This window comes from Thunnus maccoyii, chromosome 5 (assembly GCF_910596095.1).
Source record: "Thunnus maccoyii chromosome 5, fThuMac1.1, whole genome shotgun sequence".
Classification (NCBI taxonomy): domain Eukaryota; kingdom Metazoa; phylum Chordata; class Actinopteri; order Scombriformes; family Scombridae; genus Thunnus; species Thunnus maccoyii.
Genome location: NC_056537.1, coordinates 11,136,392 through 11,155,391, shown reverse-complemented (window position 1 = coordinate 11,155,391; position 19,000 = coordinate 11,136,392). Strand labels below are relative to the sequence as shown.

At 39.6% G+C, this 19,000-nt stretch overlaps 1 protein-coding gene across 10 annotated transcripts in view; it reads left to right on the top strand.

The window, feature by feature from the left end:
* Positions 1–19,000, top strand: part of kcnq1.2 (potassium voltage-gated channel, KQT-like subfamily, member 1.2) — a 185,452-nt gene that overhangs the window by 37,120 nt on the left and 129,332 nt on the right. For 7 of the 10 annotated variants that reach the window (XM_042411204.1, XM_042411202.1, XM_042411203.1 and 4 more), the window contains 3 exons: positions 1,791–1,817; positions 3,479–3,532; positions 3,946–4,063. In XM_042411204.1, coding sequence (XP_042267138.1) covers positions 1,791–1,817; positions 3,479–3,532; positions 3,946–4,063 — 199 coding nt within the window. Of the gene's footprint in view, positions 1–1,790; positions 1,818–3,478; positions 3,533–3,945; positions 4,064–6,386; positions 6,743–15,508; positions 15,583–19,000 lie in introns of those variants that run through there. The other 3 variants (XM_042411211.1, XM_042411210.1, XM_042411208.1) reach the window with 3 other exon arrangements.

The window sequence follows — 19,000 nt, the reverse complement described above, 5'->3', positions numbered from 1 at the left end:
CAGCAAATACAGAATGGACAACCTATTTAAATGTGCTTTTTACAGCCAGTCTCTTGCAAAAGATTGCAGTGGTTGCAGGTTCCCTCACTTCGTACAAACAGAAGAGACCATTACACATTATGGGAGGAGATGTTATGTGCCGGTTTCTCATTTTCACACAGTAAACAGAGGCCCTCTCCTGATCCCCTTAGAGCCAAGATGGCTGCCAGGTGTCTCTAGTAGGCCAGATGGAAGCCATTACCGTCTCAGTAGTGATTAGAGGTCATAGTTACAAGCTCTTTACTGCTTCACTTGTCCCCTTAGCTGGCCACAGACACTCACAATGGGCATAAGTGGAAAAACCTTCAAATAAGGGCTTGTCAAGGTTACAAGTGGGAATTTCTTGTTACAGCACTTACAGTGTACCAATATTGCTGTAGTCATGCCAAAGACAAAATGTGTTTTCTTTTTGTCATCAGACTGAAACAAGCTTGGCTGAAACAATAGTGTTGATTTGAGATCATTAAGCATTCAAATAATCATGAATTTGCCCTATAGTGATCCCAGATTTTTGCCAACTGTCATGCTTAACAAACAGACACTATGTTTATTCAGTGCAGCTCTATATGTGCACTCTATTAGCGCTGGTTGGTAAAGGGGACGGTGGCTTAACTTCCTGTGTTAAAAGCCAAATGAACTGACACAGACTCCAGGTTAATAAATGCAACTTTATGAGTTTTTCCTGTCAAAGCATGCAATCATAAAAGGAGCTGGGGTGACATAAACTTGACATAAAGGCAGGCCATCACTAGAAGAGCGACCACTTATGAGGGGAAAAGTTGTTGAGTGTACTGCTTAATTGGATGGATCTTAGATAATGAAGGAGAACACATGTAAGCTTATGTGGAAGAAAAGATTAAACTTAGTGCAGTATTCATTCACACTAATTGTAGAGGCAATTTACTAAGCCGTTAACAGGCAAATGTTAAGAGTTTTAAAGTTTTCTTGAGCATAAATAAATAAATAAAGATACAGAGACTATGGATCGGAAAAGGGAATTGGACAAGCCATGAATGACATAAAACCATGTGAAGCAGCCAAAGTCTGCAGCCTGCTGTCACTAATGATAATGTGTAGAGTTGAAACGGTATGGGTCCGTATGATCTCTGCCTCTGATCCAACCATAAAACAGTCAACTGTCTACATCAGAGCAGCTGTCTTTTTTTATTTATTTGTCTTTATAACCATGGCTGTTTCAACTTGGTACTTGGCTACTGGATTCCTTAAAATACTTTGCCCAGAGATACAATTTCTTGGCAAAGTAGCAGTAGGAGATATAATAGTTTGTTACCAAGACAGCTCAATAATTAACAATCCTTCATATTGATTCTGCTGTAAAATGCATTATCTGTTGAAAGAGTCATGTATATATACAGTAACATGTATAGGATTTTTGTATGTTTTACAAATCACTTGTCCTCTATAGCAAACTGGTTCTTTTGATTTTTACATATATTTGTAAATCAGCTAATAGAAGTTCCATTATATTGCAGTTTGGTTGTCCAATTTGTAAACTAAGTACATTGATGCATTAAAAGAAATCTGTACCTCCCCCTTTTCCCATTTAATGCTGTCTTGGATGCTTGTTACTGTTGTCTAAATATCCTCTAAAAAAACACACCTTCCAGTTAGGTACTTAACAACATTGTTGATGACATTAGTTGGTAGAATGTGTCATTTCTGCTCAAATTGTTGTGTACTCCAGCCGTGTTTCAGTCTCATTATAACAATATTTCTGCCTTTCTCTGCAGGAATCACCAGGATGCTCAGACAAACAGGTGAGCTCTTCTAACTCCCCCATTACAACTGAGGTGCACTAAATATGATACCAGGGATTGGCTAGTGACCTTTAGTTACGGGGATAATGTCAACAAATATTTCAGTGCACGCTGGTCTCGTGGTTACTCCTTCCTTATACTCTCAAGTTTCCAGTCCATTGTAGTTTAAGCTAAGGCATAAACTTCTCCAATATCCAAGAGACAAGAAAAAACTATCAAAACTGTTTTTATATGTATACCTCTTTGTCAAAATTGAGTATATAGAGTGTATGTGATCACTGCATTGTCTAACCAGTAGTCCCTTCCCCTAGTTAAGTACTTCTTTTTCTCCTATTAAAAACTCCAGTGTGTTAATCATTAGCTAGCCTCCCTTTTTAATGTGGCCCAGACAGTATTTTAATTAGACTCGCTGGCTGGCTGGGCCTTTGTCCCCAACCGGACCAAACCAGAGCCAAGCAGAGAGACTCAGACACTGGTCCTGGGTTGACCTGGCCTGTTTTCTTTACTGGGTGCCCTGCCAACACCACGGGTGAGGAACATGGCTGGCCTGGCTAGGAATGGACAGGGGCCTAGGGGACCATGGGGACCTAGACTTGGACACTACAGAGAAGGAGAGAGAGGGAGGGGAGGTGGGGGGGTTGTGGAGTTGATAAGCGGCCATTGTGGAGCTCCAGTGGTCAGAAATAAACTGGTCATTGTTTGATTTAGTCAATGTCCGGCTTATCGCTCCACTTATCTGTCTGGCCCCACCCACCTCCCTGTCTGTGAGAATCTCTCAATGGATTGCCCCCCCCCCCTTCTCTGTATCTCTATCTCACTGTTTTTTATTTTCTCTGTAATTTTTTTTCTCTTCTCCATCTCCTGCTCTTGGCTCATACTCTCCCGACCAAACACGTTTGCACTGATGGGCCAGATAAACTACATATTGTTAATAAACCCTTGTCCTGTTTGTGCAGCCGATAAGCTACGTCTCCTTCAATGAGCTGAAGTTGGGGCTGAAGGTGGCTCTGGTTAGCTCTTGTTACCCCCCCCTCCCCACCCCTCTCTTTCTCTCACTTTCTCTCCTTCCCAGTCTCTCTCTCTATCACCGTTTCTGCTTCCGGATTGGACAATGTTAAACAAACTCGATGATGGAATACAAGAGAGCTTGAATGGCTTTTGCTTGAATTGGAATGGTCATTCTGTTCTTGGACATAGATTTGCCTCTCCATTCTTTATCACAATGGAGGCCTGGTGGTTTGGAGGAGAGACATGTCAAACTCTGCTGACAGTCTGACTGCAGGTCAAGACCCTGCTACACATGTTGTTCTTTGCTGTTGTTTTTAGCTGCGCCAGCAGCCAGCCAGCTGCAATGTTGAACTGGACTGCTACGATTTCTGCTAATGCTTATGTAGTTTTCTCGTCTAAACATATGCGCCTCAATTTTTTTTGCTCAGTTTACATATGTGAATTTATCATGATACTGATGATATCGTTTTTGTTCCTGCATTCTACCCTAGAAGTTCTTACTTTCTTTGCATAAATTGAAATTTTGCATGCTGTTGACCTTCATGGCAACGCAATATTATTGCACTTCTTTGTCAGTATATAAAGTGTGTTTATTTCTCTTCTCTTTCTTTTCTTTTTATTTCTTTTTTTTAATTCTATTTGCATGACATCAGGCCCTCCTCATCATTCTTGGTCATCTTTCGCTCTGAGCTGCCCGGGCTCTCCAGGTATCCTTCTGTTTCTTTGTGTCTCCTTTTTTTTTTTTTTAACTCATACCTATAATTGTCTGTATCTGCACTTCTGAGCTCTTTTTGCGATGGCACACAACACTGTCACTGATCCTGACATTTCAAACTATATCTAACAGCATAATATTCAACCTAATATAAGGAACTCCAAATCCTCAGTGATATAAAGCAGTTCTTACAGAAGCCATAATTAATATTTATTGAAGTCCTATTTTGTATTTTGTATTTGGTAGCTTTCAAAGTGACTCCTCCATTCAGAGCTACTGAATGTACCGCAGCAATCTTTAATAACTTTCCAATCAACTAATAGAGAAATATTACATTTGTATATAGTTTACCAGCTTTAATACAAGTGTACTGGAAATATTATCCAATATCTCTGTCCTTTACAGTAAAAAGGAGTCATGACAAAAGCTTGTCCATCGACATCTCCCGGGCCAACAGCATAACTGATGAGCTGGACTACATGACTGAGGACATTCCCCTTCCTGTGGTGACTGACAAGACTCAGTAAGTCCCCCCTCTGGTCTTCTCTGGAGCCCCCATCTCCCTCCCATCCATCACCCGACACTGACCTCCATTCTCTGATTCACATAATACTGATTTCCCTACTCGTCATAGTACCTAAAGGCCTTTTGTCAGACCAGAGAGCCCCTCTAGCTGCTCTCTAAATGAAGTTGTTTTGTTGAACTCTCGTGAGGGTTAAAGAGACTCTCGAGGGCCAAGGCCATATCAGGTACAGAGAGTTATAGAGGGGATTATCCCTTTAGTCTAGAGGAAAATGTCAAAGAAATCCCTCTCAATAGGTTGTAGGACATGTTAAGGTAGTGGATGGCTTGTCGCCACATGCCCTCATAGGATTGAGAATTCACTGCTGTTGGTTTCTGTGTGCATTGCGAATGTGTTTGGTGATGTTCCCTCCTCCCACTTACGTGCTCATTCAAATGGGTTTCATTAATGTGAACCAAAATGTAATTCCGATGTAATTAGATTTCCTTCGCTTCCTGTGTTAACGTGCTGTAGCAGAGCATGTTAATGACTGCTATAACAACAATTTACTCCCCGTCATTTCTTTACAAATTCCTTCTGCCTTTTCAACACAACAGTACTCCTGTATTGTGTTTTTCTAAGTTTACACTATCAACAGTCACTATAAGTGTTCACATAGAGGCAAGACGTTGAACAGACAACATGTCAGTACTATTGTTAGGCTTAAGCCCTGCAGTGGGAGACTGCTAGAGTGCCTTTCCCACTGGGGGCTGAATCATATGGCATCATTGCATCCAGATTAGATGGTTACATTCTGAGCAGGCAAGTAATACCAAGCCCCATAGTACTAAATGCAGAGGTTTATAGGTTTCAATAGAGTTAGATTATGGGCTTTAAGAAAGCTTGAGTGCTACATGGGGTCATCATGTAGTTGATGTTGTGTATATCTGGTTGTCCCCATAGTTAGTGGCAACACACTTTAATACCTCAGGTCATGTGTATTGTAGGCTTTGAGATGCAGTTTGAGTGTGACACTGTGACACCGTGACATGTTGACTGCAGTATTTTTCCTTTTAATTATTTTATTTAACCTATATTTAATCAGGTAAGTCCCATAGAAGTCGGAAACCTCTTTTGCAGCAGACACCTTGTCAGGATGGCAGTATAAAAAGTTGCAGATAGGACAATACCACATCAGGCACACAAATAAAATACCTAAAATCAAGTAACAATGTTTTGAAGGTTGAAAAATGCCAAGAACAGAGGAAATCACAAAAACAAAGAATACTATGAAGGCTAAAATGATCTAAAAACAGAGACAATTGACAAAGTATCCTTTGTATTGCATTTAGTCCCTTGTGTAAGCTTGTATACGCTATGTAAACTCTATGGCTCAGAGGTAGAGAGGGTTGTCCAGTAAACAGAACATAGGCGGTTTGAACTCCTCCAGTCCACATGTCGAAGTGTCCTTGGGCAAGATACTGAACCCCAAATTGCTCCTGAAGGCTGTGCCATCAGTGTGTGAGTGTGTGTGAGTGGGGTGAGTGTTGGCATATAGTGTAGAGTACTTTGAGTGGTCAGAATACTAGAAAGACGTTATATAAATGCAGTCCATTTACCATTTACCAGTCCATATTTATTTTATATACTCAAGGAAAGCATGAGCTGCCCACATTTAGTTCATTTCAGCCAACAATCATTTAGTTTTAATACTTGGTATACCCCATAATGGCTCACAGGTGGGGTTTTCTGGTCACTCTGGTCATTCATGGGCTAGTAAGCAATAGTTAAAATAAAAAATAAAAAAAGAACTTTTTTGTGAGGTGTAAGGGAGAGACGGGACATATGAGTGTGTGCAAGAGAGAAAATGAGACCATGTGTTTTTGTTTTTGCAACTTGTTGTCGGTATGTAAGTGCGTGTGCATGTGTTTATCCTCACAGATGTGTGCTCATGGATGTTCATAATTGTATGCAGAATGCCCGTCTAACAGGCCTTCTTTTCCTTTCACTGGCCCTGCAAATCTAATATCACGTCTGATGTTCACCACCATGTCTGGCCCCCTGGCTTTTCTTATTCACTCTACATTCTCCTCCCTCTGCCCTCTTGAAAACAAAAAAGCTTAGTGCACCTTTTGTACAGAGGCACACAGAGTCATTACCATATAGTTATTACTTTCCTCCCCAAATTTTGTTGTAAGATAAAAAATATCCAGTGGGTGATAAAATGCTCTCCACTCACAGAGGATTAACTAATCCTCTAATTCAAGCAAGACATAAACAAAACAAACTTTTAACGGTAAAAAGAGAGTTATGAGCAGCTGAGTGCTTCTTCTCTCTCTTGCAGTCTTTTGACCTGCCCGTTCGTGGCATCGGTCCAGGACTCTTTCTCCACACACCACTTGAATTCCACAAGGTACTGTACTGGCTCTCCCGCTATTCTTTTTCTCTCTTTCTTCCCTTTTCTCTCCATCCTTCCATCCACCCTGATTTTATCTGATGGTCAAAAGGAGACCATGGAAGACTTTGACATACCATAGAAACCATGAATAGTCACCACCCAAACTCCTATTAATCATATCAATTTGAAATTTGATATGTGCGCCACTCCTGGAAAATGTGATTCCAGTGGATCATAATTTATTTTCTGGGCTGTTTTTCTTGAATCTATTGGGTTCTTTAAAAATTGATGCTTAAGGATAAGTGTGGTTCATGCTTAAAACCTCCTGCTGTAGTGAAACATTTGTCCTTACACATTGAGTGTCTACCCTAGTGTCTAATGTAAAAGATTAGTTGTCATTCGTATATATGAATATAACTAATTGTTCATACAGTTTGCTGATATGTAAAGAGGTAACTAACTACCACATGTCTACTGTAAAAGACAAAAGCCTATGGTAGTCTGTGTACGTTCCGTGCTAATTTGCTATTGACTTTTGTCTACTGTAAGAAAGACATCTGTAAAAATAAATGTAATTTAAGATTAATAGTGACGTTTATTAATTTCATTTGACATTTGCATGTTTTCCCTTTTTACTGCTCAGTCATTTTGGCGGGCAGCGAGGCCCAATGGTTTTAAATATTGTTGCACAACTGCAAAGTGATAGGTTGCATCCCCACAACACCTATCATTCTTATTACTGTCAAATTGGCAGAGCCTGAATCCTAAAGTGCTCCTCAGACAGCACTGAATACTGTAAAAAATGTTCAAGTGTGAACTTGTTTTATGCAAAGTAACATATCATGTCTGATAATTTAGCCTTAGTTGTCCTAACAGAAGATGGCGCTACTCTTTTACAGTAAGCAGGCAACATGTTGGTACAATATGGCAAAAAACAGCCTATTACCTGATGTTTTAAGGGCCTGTTTGCTCATGTCATTCCTAGTATCATTATTATTACAGCCTTTGATACTGTGGTTGGTGAGCTGTCATTATATGCTATGTTGGATCTTACACAGTTAATCACAATATGCAAGTAGTCAGATTTCTGGCTAGGATATTAAGAAATAACTTTCTTTCATTACATACTGGAATAATTTGAACCTTGTTAAAAATTTCATCCCTTTTAAAAATTACATTCATGGTAATCTGTCATGGAAAATTCTGCATGTGTCATCTCATGGCGTCTCATGGACATGTGTTTTTTTAATTACATATTTGTGTAAGTGTGTGTTAGTCCATTTGCATATGTGGATGTGAGACCACTAGCTGTTAATGTCTGGGTGTGTGAGAGTGTGTCTTCCAGCTGCAGAGACAGTGTCTATTTGTATCCCTTGCAGGGCTGCTGTGCCCATAACTCAGCTGTAACAGCCAAGCTCAGATTTGAGCCATGCTGGGCACTCCCATAACAGCTGGTTTGTTTTGCCCCTGGTGTCACGCCACCAAAGACAGCACTGTCATTTGGCATCCTTATCTGGATTTCTGCAGACAAGCTACCAGATCCACCCTTACTGCCCAAGGCAACTTGCATACACGCACACATTGTATCAGTTTTCTGTTATTTCATATCCAGGAATTGGATTTTTTCCACACCTTCCAGACTCTGTCTCTTTTATTTCTCTGTGACAATACTGGCTGGAGCGTTCCACTGTTTGTTTGGCTTTGCTGAAGCAGACTACCCCCAAAATGAGTGTGTGTCTGTGTGTGTGTGTTTTGTTCACATGTGTGAGAGGCATCAGTACAGCTGGCTGTGATGTCTCTGTGACGTGCTTCTAAAGAGGAAGTGGTGCAGGGCAGCGTCCGCACGCAACCATGACTTCTGCTCCTCTGAACCAAGAACACATACCTACACACTTTTTTTCCCTCTGAGATAAATCTTTATTATTGCTTTGCTTGTTTGTTGAAAGCTGATTTATGCTTATTTGTAGGATTTACTGAAACATCTCAATGGAAAAAATACAAAAAAAACCCCACATACACTTGTTCCACAACCGTCAGCATAGTTCTTCCCTTTTTACTGTAAACACTTCCTTCACTATTTGTTTACTCTGCCCTGTGTAAATGAGGCTTGATTTTGTTACGTTTCAGACAAACACTGATTTCCGTTGATTGTGTATATACATCAGAATGTGTGAGAACCTAGCGGCTTAGTAGTTTGATATGGCACAGTGTGCTGTACACTTTGAGGATGTTCATTTCTGAGATTTACTGGATAACTGTTGAATGAAATCATAACAAACCCCAGCAGGGCTGCTGATCCTAAAGCCACCCCAAAGCAGATTGACATTTACCCTCTTGGAGAATGAGTAAATGTTTCCAAGTATACTTCTTAGGCCCCAAACAGAGGAAGGCCTTGTTTAGCTGATTGCAGTGATTGTGTCCTATCTTTCTCTCTCTGCTCTCTGCTGTGATTCCCTTTTTTCTCTCTGCTCTCTTGATTACTGCCTCGCATCTCAGCCTCTCCACCTACCACCCTCTCCACCTCTTCTCCTGGTTCTTTAGTCTTTCTAGCGACACCAAATCAGTAATTTCTGACATCTTGTGGCCTGAAGCAGTCGCCCCGTCCTCCTGCTGTATGTGTCCAGGTTCCCTGTCCTCCTCCTCCTCCTTCTCCTCCTCCTTTTCGTCTCCTCTCAGACCTGTAAAAGCCTGCATTGACCACCTGCAGGCAACTCTTAATTAGTTCCCCTCTTACAAGCTAGCCGGAGATAAACAATGAAAACCCACTGCAGCGCCACGGGAGGGATTGCAGGCAGAGACACATGCATCATGGCCTGTCCTCTTCAAGTAGGGGCCTCTCTCTGCTGAGCAACTGGCGTCTTTTGTGCAGAGCTCTGAACAAATTGACTTTTTGTCTGTGTGGCCTCTGTATGCCTGTCTTGTACACTGTACTCTGATATTGACAGCATGGTGGGGTGTTTCAAACATATGGTGTTTAGTCAAGAGGAAAAATCTAAAATGCATTCATGCTTTCTGTCGCAGGAGTCTTTTTTAAGCTTGACTATTGTCACTTTGACAAATGTTTGTGATATGCAAACATGCCCCTGTTCTTCTCAAGGTTATGCTCTAAAACATGTGCTGACCAAGAAGTTATTTTATGGGGCTTAATGCAAGATTCAACAATGAATCTAATGTGAAAATAGCCAATAAATCCTGTTAATATTTTTGGCTTTGCTGCCAAGTATAAGAATGACAAACTATACTAGGAAAGGGCCCCAACTTGGGCACATGCACAAGACACACATATGCACACATATGCACACAGACGGACGGATGGGGTAAGATCTGTGGCCTTCTGCCCTGCAGCAAGAAAAGCTGCCCGGGTGCTGCAGCTTTATGAAAAGATAGAGAAAGGAACTAAGAAAGAAAAGAACAAATTGTGCCCCAGTTTCTTGACTTTCTGCCAATTTCAGAGCATAAAAAATACAGAAAATAGTCTTGGGGCAGTAAAACAGCCACACACTGATTCATATTCTCTGGACGGCAGAGCTGTGCGTGGAGGGATTCAGTAGTTAATCTCATTACAGACTCTGGGCTTTTTATGTGGTTACTGACCTCTATTCTACCTTTTACTCACTTGGACATATCAGAAATAGTTTAATTGCTCTCACTTGGCCAAAATATAACCAGCATAAATGCCACAGTTAAGCTGGCAGTATATTACCATCAAAATTTAAATTGGCTTGTTCTTACAAGGGTTGGGGGCATTGGAGTTCGATTGCTGTAGTGTGTACTCTCTAGTCCCTAATCAAGTACCAAGTCAAACTTTGTTCACCAATAATTGTACTATTGTCTGCATTTGGTAAACAATGTTTGACGTATGGGGTAAAGGTGCATATTTACAGTTTATCTGTTATTGTTAATATTATTTCCATTTTGGATAGATAAAATGATTGTGACACCAAGATGAGCCAAATTTCATGTAGTTTGGAGAGAAATTCATCCACTGAATCAACTCCCTGATTGCACAAAATCTATTGTGCAATGAGTTCAAGTCAAAGTGTCCTCTGTCATTCACACCATTTGATTCAACAATATCATACCTGGTTGCATCGCAAAGCTCCAGCCCTCTGAATATTTTTTTTTTGTGTATGTTTGTTTTGTCTGCATTGCGTTGCGTACGACTAGCCAATCAAACAGAACTGCAGATTGTTTTCAAATTGAAGTGAAAGTCGTAGTGATGTATGTATGTACAGTTATACTTGCAAGCCTAAACAGAGTTTAATGATGCAGCCACAGCTCCGATATTTGTAGGTATTTATCTAATAATGTTTGTTGTCATGGATATTAGTATTAGAACATTGAGGTTAAATTAAAAACTAATGAACCCATTCAACCAAGATAATTACACTAAATTAAGTTAGTAGGTCTTCATTAATGGAATGCAAAATAAACTCACTTGAGGATATTTAATTCCACACACAATGAACGAATTGATGATAAGCTCCAGATGATTTGGAGATTTTACTCTTCTTAGGTAATTACTGCTACCAGATGGATCGGAAATGTTAATCTTCGCCATTAATTACTGCAAAATCACATTAATTACTGAGGAGAAAGTAATTAATCTAAAAACATATTCACTTTAATTACTGAATTAGAAGCCAAGAAACATTATTCTCAAGACTTTTATTTCTAGGACAGAGATCCATGCAAATAAAATAGATTTTGGTGTTTATGTGCATGTGAAGAAATATTCTCTGTAAAACAAGTTCCTTTTTGGATCAGGGCTTTCTAATTTAAATCACACACTGTACATTGCAGAGGAAAGATGATGCGGTGTGTTTAAAATTTTATTGTTCTTCCACTGAGAGAGATCACTGGCCACTGGAGTAAATTCTCATACCAAGGCCAAAAAGAGAGTCAGCAAGCCATCGTTTATGACATATACGTCCCACCCAGGGCAATAAAACACATTTTCATGAAGTACATAATTAAAGAGCACATTAAGCCATGCTTCACACTGGTCATCCCGCATTAATGAAGGCCCTCTTACTGCTGTTATAAGGAGTGAGAGTGTTTACTCCCCTTCAGTGGTGTTGGTGGTTCTGGGAGGGTTTTATGGCGAGGGACCATCAATGACTGGGGGAATGGCCTGCTTTATGGCCTCTCACCTCAGGTCGGAAAATCCAGAGACTCAGCATGCAAGTACTGCATAAATAAAACTTCCACTAAATAAAAAGATACTCTCACCAACATGATCTCTAACTGTTGCATCAAGATTATTTCCTGGTCTGGATGCAGTGGCTGGAAATGATATAAGTGCCTTTTTATATATGAGCTCCAATGAAATGTGCCTGGAGTGCACATAGCGCTAGATTAAAGCAAGCCCGTCATGGCATGCTGGTTTTGGTAAGTATCCTGGTGTGGTGTGGTGTGGTGTATCAGGATTTAATGCAAAGTCAGCATGAAAAGCTACCCATGAACCAGGCCAGACCGAGAAGCATTCACAGCTGCAGTAAGCAGAAAATAGACAGGGAAACAAGAGCTGGGTTCACTACCCATATTCCAGCATTATTTTTTTTTTTATCTTGCTGCATTATTTGACAGTGTGTTCTAAATGAAAGATGATGAGCAGGTCTGTTGTTTTGTCTTTCTTTTTCTCTAAAATATGAAGATCAAAAAGGACAGGGATTATATCAAAGCTTACATTCACTCTCATAATGAGGAGCATTCTTGTTGGGATTCTGTTTGAAATGCACCAAAATCATGACTTTCTTATTACCCTAATGTTGCCTGATAGGCCAATAAAATAGACCAAAAAAAACACAGAGTTAGTGGAAATATGTGTGTCTAGAGCAGAAATGTACTGTATGTGTTTGCATGTGTATGCATACTGTATATGCAAAATTCTGCCGTGCCTACCCCAGCACTCTCCTGTGCCCTGCATTGCTTTATCTTTGGCACCAGTGTCTGTTCATTTCCCCAGGTTGACCCCAACCCCCGTGCCACCATAAATAGGGCCCAATTTAAAACAAAACAGACAGATGGAAAAGGAAAATTAACTCAGGAAATTGCTGTTTTCACAACATGACTCACTGAGCAGTCCCATGATGTCATAGCTGCTCTTTCTTTTGTTTTTGTGGCAGGATAAATTTAGAAATACCAAAGAAATGTTTGTTTTGATTAGACCTACATCTATATGCTGATATTCATTTGATTGTTTCCATGCAGCTATTTTGCTCTACTATTTGATATGTATTTATCTAATAGTGTTTGTCCTCATGGATATTAGTATTACTACATCAAGGTCAAATACAAATTCAACAAATGAACCCATTCAACCAAGATAATTACCCACAACTTAACTAATAGGTCCTTACTGATGGATTTTAAAATGAACTAACTAGAGTATATTTAATTCCATACACACACAGCAATAAACAAACTGATGATAAACTCCAGATGATTTGGAAATTGTATTCTTCTTCAGTAGTTACTGCAACCACGTGGATCAGAAATGTTATTCTTCCTTATTAAATGTTGAAAAATTACATTAATTACTGAAGAGGAAGTAAGTAATATAAAAACAAAATCACATCCATCACTAAAGAGGTCTGAATAGTCTAAAAACATATTCACATTAATTATTGATGTGGAAGCCAACAAACATAATTCTCAAGGCTTTTATCTCTAGGATAGAGATCCATGCAAATAAAATTGAGATTTGCATGGTAGTTATAAGTAGCAATTAAGTAATTCTCTTGGGACTTCTCTAAAAATTTAGCAAACATTGCTTCACATTTTAAAACAGATGTGGCAAAAACAACATGTATTATGAAAGAATTGTCACTCAACAGAGCATGCAGCACAGAGAAAATAAAGACATACATTTATGACAAATAACATCAGATAAAAGAAAAAAGAAAGCGCCTGTCAGATACTAGTTATTAGTTTTTGGTTATGAGTTCTGTAGGTGGATGTTAGTCCAATGCAGTTCTTTTTTCTGTTGAAATAGCCAACAGGTCCTGTTGAGAATAACTTAGGGGCCTCGAATTGCTGTAAGAACTCCCCAACTCAGTGACGCAAGGAACCAGAACACACAATAACACACTGGCATGCAGTAGTAGTGGTTGTAGTAGTAGTCAAGTCAAGTCAAGTTTATTTATATAGCACATTTCATACAACAGGCGTTGACTCAATGTGCTAGTAGTAGTACTATGCCAAAATTATGAGGAAATGTGATTGAGCTTACACTTATATATCAGTGTGTCTTCACTTGTGTACTTACACTTGTAAGTGTAAAGCGTGTTAACCAAGATTAGTATTTGATTGTGTATTAGATTAGCCAGCAGACTTCACACAAGTCTTTGACCTGATCTTGGCAACTGCTACTCTGGCTGTAGAGAAATCAAAGTAGGGCCCAACCCAGTCCCTACTTGGAAGATTCCCAGACTTGGTATAGATGCTTCCCTGTCTCATAGAGGTGTGTCTCCCTCTCTACTCCAATATTAGAGGCACCTGTATAAATACACTCTATCGTCTTATGTGTGTGTATATGTGTCTCTCTCTCCTCCTCCTCCTCCTCCTCCTCCTCCTCCTGTACAGGGCTGAGTTTCTTCTATACTCCTGTTAATGAAAACAGTAGTCTGCAGCAGCACCTGAGTGGCCTGTTTGTACAGCCAATCCTATAGCCTTCTGCAACTCTCTTGGCTGCTTTCTTGCTCAACTCTCTCAGCTCTCGTGCTCTCTGGTTTTCAAATAGGCCAGCCGCGCCATTTGATGTGGGGAGGGGGAGGAGGGGGAGGGGGGTTTATTCAGGTGTGGCGACCAGTGCTGCCGCCACCCAGCCTCTGATGTTGCGTCCATCCGCAGCCAGGTGCTGGAGCTCCGTCAGAGAGCCCACTGTTCCGGCCCTGGAGATGAATAGAGGGCCTGTTGATGGAGCTCGTCTGGGGGGCCCTGTGGTTTCTCCCCTCTCACACACAGAAGCAAGGATATACGGCAGGCCAGGGCGTTTACCTGCTGGAGAGGAGTGGGGTTGACTGAAGGAGGGCTACAACACTCTGGCCCATGCTTTGACCACATGGGAACTTATAATATGGTGCATGTTTTTATGTGTGCCTGTGTGTCCACGTGCATGCACTCCCACCCTGGCCAAGTGCCCGCCCCACCTGTCTGAATGAACCCTTCTCTGTGTGCTTCAACTAAGGCCGGGCTGGGGTCAGCAGAGGTTGAATCGGCTAAAATGGTCTGCCTGGCATTGCATCAAGGACATGGCCTCCTATCACATTATGAGGTGGGAGGGTTTGGGTGTATTTTCTTTGGAGGTGTGATTTCTCTAAAATATCCCTTCCCTTTTATTTTAGATAAGGATAGGTAAGTTATTTTTACAAAATTGACATAAAGGTATTTTGGTGGGCTAAAATTGTGTTAAAATATGTATCTAACACTGTATTTGTGTGGAATGGCATCCATTATTTAAGGATAGCTTTACATTGTGAATTTTATTACTGCAGGCTTGTATTACTCGTCTGCTATGAAGGAATTGTAACACTTAATATACTGCTTGGATAAAACGAAGCAGCAGTGCAAAGTTTCGTGGCGATCAGATAAGCATTCAAATCAGCATTACTTTTTTTGAGTAGCTTGAACTTCCTCAAGTAAGTAAAATACGTGGTAATGAGAGTTTAGCTGAATGTAATTTCCCTGAAAGCAGTCCTGTTTTCAGAATGTTTTTTTATCGCTCTGACCACTGTGAAAGACAGCAAGGAGTTAGAGTCATGTGCTATGTCTATCACACCATCATCACTGGGCTTTGCAAGAGTTTTGTAGGTGACACCCCTTGCAGTCACACATTTGCAGCTTCACCACAGACATAATATACTAGAATTTGGTGTGCTTTTTGCTTCTTAGAGAAGTGCAACCACAGAGTTTCTGTTGTTGGATTTCTGACTAAATGTGGTCTTGCTAGTTAATCTCATATGTGACATCTTGGCAATACGAAGAAAAAGATAAGCAATACAAAGGATTAAAATGAAGAGAGAAAAACAAACACTCTTGTTGCTCTGTATTGTGTATTCTCTTAGCTGGAGATAAAGGAGCCGTTATCAGATCAGTCAAGACCTTAAAAGCCTCTGGAGCCAGATGTTTTAAAGCAAGGGAGTGAAAGAAAAGCTGTAAATCATGGAAGGGGAACAGGTAAACCTTAGCCATGCATCTGTCACCTCCACTCCCCAAACTCACTTACATAGTCATGTACACACATATACACACTTCTTTTTACTCACCCAGTGTATTTTTCCACTGCTTTTAATAGGAGCCATATAGAGCCCAGTTCATAATGAAAGACCCCCCAGGGGTCATGGCAGTAAATGGGACTAATAACCCTCTAAATAAGTCTCTTCTAGTGCTGAAAGGCCAGTCTCTTTATACTGCAAGTGTATATGTGCTGTAAAGTCTTTTCCAGCCTACTACTGTAATTTTATGGCTCTGTTTTATTCTTTTCTTTCAAAGCCTGTCAGAGAATTTGGGAGGGAAATAAGAGAGGGTGTTTGTTGATCAAAGTGCTGCAGGCCTTCCCAGTTTGAGCCTCCGAAATGTAGTAAAAATGCATAAAATTACATTATTTTCTGACATGTCTTATCTTTTTCAAGCAATAATTCATGATTTATTTATGATAATTCTTGTCACTTCTTGTTCTTGGGTGAGTGTCACAATAAAGAGTTGCAAAAAGTCATACAATAAAATCTGTGACTTCTAAGACAGTGTAATTCAGGATTTGCAGGCTTTAAATGAATATTTGTATGCTGTTGGGCAGATAGTGTCCACTGAATTTCTATGAACTTGACTGGCTGCTGAAGGCCTCTACTGATTTTGGGGTAAAGAGAGGACAGAAGTCATATCCTAAACACAGAAATTATAAAAAGAATTAAATAATCATTTTTAAATTTAATTATGAAATTATAAACCTGAAATGAAAATTTTATATTTGGCCTAAGTCGAAGATGAAGAAGATGGTCTGTGATATATTTTTTTTCCTGACTTACCCTTTCTTTTATTTTAGCATTTTAACATTAAAAAAAAAAAAAAAAAAATCACCAACCACCAAATCCATTGGTACAGCAGAATATACTAACACAACTGAACAAAGGGACAGAATTTATGAAAAAGTTATCAAATGCAGACTACAGTGCAAGTAAAAGAAAGAGGAAATTAAATTGGGTAGTGTGATCTTATCAGAGATGAAAAGCTGTTAATACTTTATATTCCACATGCTGGTGTTTGTCAGAGCAGGGCAGGGTTTTACAGCTACAGTTAATGTTATAGAAAGATCAAACATCAAACCGCCTGATTCACACTGAACAGATGCACAAGACAGAAGCAGATACAAGTTTTTTAATTATCTAAATTTTTACTATGAAAATGACTGTAGCCAGGATTTTACAAATACCATTACATTACACTAATGATACAATAATTATTCATCAATACCAGTGTACCAAAAATGGTCTACTATTTTTTTTTATTAATTCATATTTTTTTCCAGGTTTTATTTTTGCAGTTAAATTTTACTGCAAGTTTCATAATTCATTTAAAGGTCATAGTGTGTCCAGGATTTTCCCTCAGTGCTCGGTTTAAATGATGTTTCAGTGCATTGTCCACACTGCTAGGAATAAAAATCTGGTAGTGAAATAATGATTCATTTTCCCCCTAATCTTTTGTATAAAAGTAGTCAAACGTAAAGGTAAGTCTATAAATATTGGTAACAGCTTTGAAAAAAAAAAAATCGCAATATGTGCAACATTTAACTGTAGAATGTGAAATGCACCTTTGGTCATTGAAAAATTTTTAATTTCCTAAAAAAATTCAACCACGGTTTCCTTAATTATTACAACTCTTGTAATCACATCTGCTTTAGAACAATATATAGTAGTATACAGTATAGAACAATATGTATAATTTTATTTTAATCCACTTTAAAATGAAAAAAATTAGTGGTTCTTGTACCTAAAGGTGTGATAAATAATTTAAATGTGAAAATACTGTACATCTTAAATTTAAAAAATTGTAAAGAAAACTAGTTGGAGACAAAAGCATTTTAACAAGAAGTTCAGTTTCCTAGAAATGCTCTAAATCACACCATGTGTGTTTGGGAGTTCTGTGTAAAGTCTAGTAGAATTGACTAGACTAATACAATCATATACACTTTAATACATTGTTATACGTAGAAGATTTGTTTGTGCTTGTTTAGTTTGTGTTATAGACGTTATGTTGGACTGAAAGGCTGAAATAACTCAGCCGCGTAAAAAAGCCAAACGTCAGCAGTACTACAGAGAGTGGAGGAGGGGAGCCGAGTTTTACCAACTAAATAAATCCCTCTCTCTGACCAGCAGGCTGTGCTGTAGCAACATCAACTCTCCACTCCTTGTTCACTCCTCTTCACTGTCAGGCACGCTGCGGGGCTACAGTCATTCAACTCTTTTTTTTTTGTTTTTGAATTTTTAGTGCAGATTTAATAATTCAGCCTCTGCTGGATTTCCACAGAGAGTAAGAAGGAAATGCTAAGTGCAGGGTTGAGCTCAAGTGGAAATGTCCTTGTCAGGGTGTTTTCACTAGTTTGGTGTCTACAGTCGGTTGCGCCTATTACCAAGACCATCAACACCATCACCACTGCTACCCCGGTCAACCTCTCAGCCTGCAACTCATTATTATGTTTCTATCCCACTTTTCCGTCCTGGAGCGAGAAAGACAGAGAAAAAGCAGAGATTAATGAAAATAATTGACAAAACCATGCTTTTCCTTCTCTATCAAAGCTATGTTTTTCTTTTTGTGGTCCAATAGTGTTCAGGTTTTTGTGGCAGACGTTCTGCTTTGGTCTAGCTGTGAACAAAAGCTGTGGTGTGCCAGTTCCAAAACAGTTGATAACACTTTGGTTTGAGATAAAGATTCTGAGTAGGCACTTTTATCTTTGAATATAGAGCTATCTCGGTTGGGGCAAACGGCTGATCAAAAGCTATGTGCGTGTGTGTTTCTTTGAATTTGCAAGCTCCGTTTGGTGTGTCACTCCAGTATTTACAACATTTTTCCTGACTGTAGGTCAAGTCAACCCCCCCCCTCTCTCTCTCTCTCTCTCTCTCTCTCTTTCACTCTCACTCCTGCTCTCTCTCTCTTTCCTTCTTCTCTCCTTCTGTCTGTCTCTTTCACGTTTGGTCTGGCCTTAGTACAATTTCTAGCAGTTGTCAGTTTCAGGAAATACACTGTGCTGTGTTGGGAAGTGAGGTGTCTGCCTCTGGGCCAATCTTTTTTTTTTTTTTTTTTTTTTTTGTGCAATTTTTATCGGCTGCTTACGGGAAGCAGAGCTCCTCCGTGTACACTGGACCGTTCACTTAGCCCTCTCTTGTCCTGTTGTGCTTGTATGTGGATTGATACATATAGGTATAGATAGATAGATAGATAGATAGTTATAGAAATGAATGGATAGCTGGATGCATGGAGTGTGTGAATGTGGAGATGATGTGTGTGTATGCATTTAAGCACTTACTGTACATGTGCACACACACACACACACACACACACAC